This window comes from Scyliorhinus canicula, chromosome 16, assembly GCF_902713615.1.
Source record: "Scyliorhinus canicula chromosome 16, sScyCan1.1, whole genome shotgun sequence".
NCBI lineage: Eukaryota > Metazoa > Chordata > Chondrichthyes > Carcharhiniformes > Scyliorhinidae > Scyliorhinus > Scyliorhinus canicula.
Window position 1 is genome coordinate 3,582,010 of NC_052161.1, and position 6,000 is coordinate 3,588,009.

A 6,000-nucleotide genomic window follows, 5' to 3' on the forward strand; every position below is an offset into this window, starting at 1 on the left:
CTGCCCGTCTGCTCCTGTAACCACTTTCCAGGTTTTGTTGCCTCAAACGTAACGATTCCAGTTCCATCCTAACAGCTCACCGCATCTCCGATGCCTGTAAACGTCAGCTCTCCCAAAGCTCGGGGACCCTACATTTTGAAAATGTTTATCCTGACTTGGAAAGTTCTCCATGGCTTCGCCCCTTCCCAATGTCTATAATCTCCTCCGACCCCCAAAATGTAATCATCTCCTCTAATTCAGGCTTTACGTCCATCTCCACTTTTAATCAATCCAATATTTCTGGCTGTGCCTTTTTGATCAAGGTTTTGGTCATCTGTCCCACTACCTCCTGATGTGGCTCAGTTTTATAACTGCTGTGCAGCACCTTCCGATGGTTTACTAAGTTAAAGTCGCCATATAAATTCAAATCATTGTTGTTGACCGTCCTGACTGGTCAGGTGGATGCAATCTCTGCAAGGTGCTTCACCGAAGCATTATCAAATATTATCACCTTAGTCATGTAGGTGGGGTTTGAGAAGCTTAAGGAGGAGAGAGGTGGAGGTGGAGAGGTTTAGGAAGGAAATTCCAGAGCTTCGGGCCCAGGCAGCTGAAGGAACGGTTGCCAATGGAGGAGCGAGGGTAATCGCTGTTCTCTAGTTTAGTGTCTTATCTGATGGATGACCCCCTCCAACGTATTGGAGACCCTCCCTCACTGCAGTCTCTGCCTTGTGCTGGAGTGAGCACCCATCTGTGCTGACACAAACCAGCATGCACCATGCTGACAATGGGGGAAGGGGCACGAGGGGGTGGGAGGGGAGCAGGGTGGGGGCGGGTGGAGGTGATATTTGATTTCCCAGCACTGGGTCCTCTCATAGAATTATAGAATTTACAGTGCAGAAGGAGGCCATTCAGCCCATCGAGTATGCACCGGCTCTTGGAAAGAGCACCCTACCCAAGGTCAACACCTCCACCCTATCCCCATAACCCAGTAGCCCCATCCAACACCGAGGGCAATTTTGGACACTAAGGGTAATTTATCATGGCCAATCCATCTAACCTGCACATCTTTGGACTGTGGGAGGAAACCGGAGCATCCAGAGGAAACCCACGCACACACGGGGAGGATGTGCAGACTCCGCACAGACAGTGACCCAAGCCAGAATCGAACCTGGGACCCTGGAGCTGTGAAGCGATTGTGCTATCCACAATGCTACCGTGCTGCCCCTATAATACCTAATACCTAATCTTATTTCATCTTAATGGACCCCCTGAAAACTTTACCCTCCCAAATTGATTGCGGAGACAAGGTTGTGGAGCTGTAACGAGCTGTGAATTAGCAGGAGTGTGGTGGGAATGATAAATGTGGGTCTTGGCATTTTAGGTATTTGATTTATTGGTATTGTCCATGAAGAATATATTCCATTTACAACAGAGAATGTATTCAGTGTAATTACATCTTTAATTAGTACTTTTCATGGATGATTGTATATAAACAATGATGAATATATCTTCTCTTTTATTCCTAATGCACAATGGCGCTCAACTCAGAGTTCAGATCCATTTTATCACATTAAGCTCTGTCATGGCCATTATGCAAAAATAATGCAAATCTGGACTAAATTGTTCCTAAACGCATCCTCTGAGTATTAGATTAGATCTCTATCGCCATCCCTATTTAAGTAAATGGGGGAGCAAGCCAAGCATTGGAACGTACTACGCAGCAGATGACATTTTATTTTTACATTTCAATCTCCTCTTCCTGTTTGCAGTGGGACAGGACTGGGGGTGCAGGGCGGGGATCAGGGGCGACAGAGGGAACTCAAACCGTCTTCCACCCACCCTGCCTTGCACCAGGCTGGTGTTGGGAGCTGGCTGTTATTAAGAATGTATCAAATGTAACGCAGTGGATTTGGGAGTGATCACATTGTCACTCTGAAAGATAACGTACGTGCAGGTTTTGAGAAAGCAGACACTTCAATATTTGTGCAAATAGATCAAAATTGCATATTGGCACCAATTGCACTTGTAAATTAACTGATTTCTTTCTCTCCCTCCTTATCTTTCCTCTCCCATGTTCTTGAGTCTCTATCTCTCTCATCACAAATCTACCTTTATTTCATTTCATTTATTTCTGTCTCTGTCTCTCTTTCCCTATCGCCGTATCATCTATTTTTCATTTCCCTACCCTGATCTAAATGATCTCTTTCTTCATAATTGTGTATTAACTCTTATCTTTCTCTTTATTGAACTTCCTCTCTCCCATCTCTCTCTCACTTTCTCTCCTTCTCGCTATCCATTTTCTTTCTTCTTCTTCCTCCGCCTGTCTGTTTCTCCCTCTTTCTCTCATTTTCTTAACCATTCCTCGTTTTCCCTCTCATTCTTTTACCCACTTCCTCTCACGTTCACTATTTCCTTCTCTCCCACTCTCGTTCGCTCTGTATTTTTTCTCTGTCCCTCACTCCCCCCCACCCCCCTCTTTCCGGCGGTACAGCGGGGGTCCCGTTCCTAATGACCGCTGAGCTCTTCACCCAGTCACATCGGCCTGCAGCTTACATTGTTGGAGGGGTTCTCAATTGGCTGTCCAATTTCACTGTCGGTTTTGTCTTCCCATTCCTTCAGGTTTGTACCAACATTTCTTATTCAATACAGACCAGGAACATAGTGTATGTTTTCTATAATCGCGGACCAAGTAACACATCATATAATATATATGTGAGAGTGTGCTACACGATAACATGGTGAATTGTCAAATAATACTCCACAGGGGTCAGTGCTGGGACCTTTGCTGTTCGTAGTATATATAAATGATTTGGAGGAAAATCTAACTGGTCTGATTAGTAAGTTTGCAGACGACACAAAGGTTGGTGGAATTGCGGATAGCGATGAGGACTGTCAGAGGATACAGCAGGATTTAGATCATTTGGAGACTTGGGCAGAGAGGTGGCAGATGGAGTTTAATCCGGACAAATGTGAGGTGATGCATTTTGGAAGGTCTAACGCAGGTAGGGAATATACAGTGAATGATAGAACCCTCAAGAGTATTGAAAGTCAGAGAGATCTAGGTGTACAGGTCCACAGGTCACTGAAAGGGGCAACACAGGTGAAATTAAAATGAAATGAAAATCGCTATTGTCACGAGTAGGCTTCAAATGAAGTGACTGTGAAAAGCCCCTAGTCGCCTCATTCCGGCGCCTGTTTGTGGAGGCTGGTACGGGAATTGAACCGTGCTGCTGGCCTGCCTTGGTCTGCTTTAAAAGCCAGCGATTTAGCCCAGTGTGAGAAGGTAGTCTAGAAGGCACACAGCATGCTTGCCTTCATTGGCCGGGGCATTGAGAATAAAAATTGGCAAGTCATATTGCAGCTGTATAGAACCTTAGTTAGGCCACACTTGGAGTATAGTGTTCAATTCTGGTCGCCACACTACCAGAAGGATGTGGAGGCTTTAGGGAGGGTGCAGAAGAGATTTACCAGGATGTTGTCTGGTACGGAGGGCATTAGCTATGAGGAGAGGTTGAATAAACGCGGTTTGTTCTCACTGGAACGACGGAGGTTGAGGGGCGACCTGATAGAGGGCTACAAAATTATGAAGGGCATAGACAGAGTGAACGGTCAGAGACTTTTTCCCAGCGTAGAGGGGTCAATTACTAGGGGGCATAGGTTTAAGGTGTGTGGGGCAAGGTTTAGAGGAGATGTACGAGGCAAGTTTTTTACACAGAGGGTAGTGGGTGCCTGGAACTCGCTGCCAGAAGAGGTGGTGGAAGCAGGGACAATAGTGACATTTAAGGGGCATCTTGACAAATACATGAATAGGATGGGAATAGAGGGATACGGACCCCGGAAGTGTAGAAGATTTTAGTTTAGACGGGCAGCATGGTCAGTACGGGCTGGGAGGGCCGAAGGGCCTGTTCCTGTGCTGTACTTTTCTTTGTTCTTTTTTCATTGTAATATGTACACCGTTAGCACAGTAACATGTGGTGCACCCTCAGTACTGACCCTCTGACAGTGCGGCACTCCCTCAGTACTGACCCTCTGACAGTACAGCACTCCCTCAGTACTGACCCTCTGACAGTGCGGCACTCCCTCAGTACTGACCCTCTGACAGTGCAGCACTCCCTCAGTACTGACCCTCTGACAGTGCGGCACTCCCTCAGTACTGACCCTCTGACAGTGCGGCACTCCCTCAGTACTGACCCTCTGACAGTGAGGCACTCCCTCAGTACTGACCCTCCAACAATGCAGCACCCGCTCAGTGCTGGCATTGTGTATATCAGTCTGGTGTATTGGTTAAAGTACTAGAGCTGCGTTTGAACCCACAATTTTCACACTGGTCGGGAAGAGACTCTTTTAGCATTCTTACGTAGCTGCTGCTTGGCTCTCTGATATCCTAGCTGGGAAATCTCCGGGGTAGAATGGGGTAGGAGCCATTACGAACGGCCCTATCGTATCCTGTCACCTGGAATGAGCTGGTAATTTGTGACGTGCTTCTTCTGTTTTTGCAGATGTCTGCTGGAGCTTACTGTTACCTGGTCTTTTGCGGGATATGTTGGACTGTCGCCATCTACGCTTATATAGTGATCCCGGAGACCAAAAACAGAACATTTATGGAGATCAGTCAGATGTTTTCCTTCAAGGATGCAGCCAGGCACCATGTATCACACGATGAGCTTCAGCTGAAGAAGTTTAAAGGATACGGGACTTTAGAAAATAGTGCTACACACTTTGAAAGTTCTAGATTTTTCTAGGAAACTCATTTTATGGATGAATAAAGTGGAGGAGGATTGGATGGACGAATTGACGCTTTCTTTTGTCTGTTTTATGTTATTAATAATGGATCCAGCATCCCACAGTTCCACAAGATCTTTGCCCCGGTTGAATTTACCCCCCCCCATCCGGACATCTCCAAGACCAACTCAGGGTCCAAAAACTGGCGATGTACACCTCCCTCCACCTTCCCTCCATCCCCCATCCCTCCCCATCTACAAACCACACACATCACCAAACCACTGCTCCTGGCTCCCTTTAACATTGGGGCCGGGATTGTCCGGGGCCACCTGCGAGTCACGGGATTCGCGATGGATCCCGCCAAAAATCCGGATTCGCGCCAGCCCGGCACGCTGGCCATAACGGGTTTCCTGACATCTTTGAGGAGTTTCCCACCTTGATCCAGCAGGTACTTGCAATAGTTCATTCAAGCTGCTGAGCATGGCAATTACTGGCAGGATGCCCAATTCCCCTGCCAGCTGGGATGCTACAGCGCACCCCCCCCCCCCCCCCCCCCAGCCGAGAGTCCCGCTGTTGGGAAGTGCTGTAAGTCCTGAGGAATGTGGACCTGGCAGCTTGCAGTCCGAGGGGTGGTAAGGGAGTAAATACCCTCCCAAATATATCCTCCAGGGTGCTGAGCTTTGTCTTTCATGGGAGGTAGGGGTCAGGGGACTCGTGCTGGGCTGGAGGGGCTCAGATTGGGGGTCCTTCCTCAGAAGGGGCGCATTTAGCTGCTCTTCCCATCTGTACCCCTAAACCCTCTAAATAGTCACTATCTAAAAATGAAATTTCTCTCATAATAAAGTAAAAGTGTTCTCATCTATACCTCTAAACCTATTAAACAGTCTGTCAGTGTCTCAGATATACACGTTTCTCATGCTAAAATGAAAGTGATCCCATCTGTACCTCTAAACCCTTTAAAACATCTGTCAGTATCTAAGTTTAAATGTCTGTGAGATTAAGGTAAAAGGAATCCCTTTGAAGTGGTGGAAGCCCCAAAGTGTTTTTTACAGTCAATGTCTTTGCTCTTTCAAGTACAGAAGCCTGTGATTATGCCTAGAAGGCTGAAAGCTTTGAACTCCATAGTTTACATTCAAATTCACACACCAGCGCCTCCTAAAAGCTTTTGGATTGACAAATCGAGGCAGTTTCAAAGCAGGGAATAAGAATGTTTATTGATATAGCTCTGCAGGATCCATTAACTGAGGGGAACAGTTGTTTCTCTAATCACATTTTATTTTTACAAGGCTGTCTCTTTGT

At 46.8% G+C, this 6,000-nt stretch overlaps 1 protein-coding gene across 2 annotated transcripts in view; it reads left to right on the plus strand.

The window, feature by feature from the left end:
* Positions 1 to 4,774, plus strand: part of LOC119979437 (solute carrier family 2, facilitated glucose transporter member 5-like) — a 257,810-nt gene extending 253,036 nt beyond the window's left edge. For both annotated transcript variants that reach the window (XM_038821663.1, XM_038821664.1), the window contains 2 exons: positions 2,471 to 2,598; positions 4,479 to 4,774. In XM_038821663.1, the coding sequence (XP_038677591.1) occupies positions 2,471 to 2,598; positions 4,479 to 4,721 (371 nt within the window). In that variant the 3' untranslated portion in view covers positions 4,722 to 4,774. The remainder of the gene's footprint in view (positions 1 to 2,470; positions 2,599 to 4,478) is intronic.
* Positions 4,775 to 6,000: the final 1,226 nt, after the last annotated feature.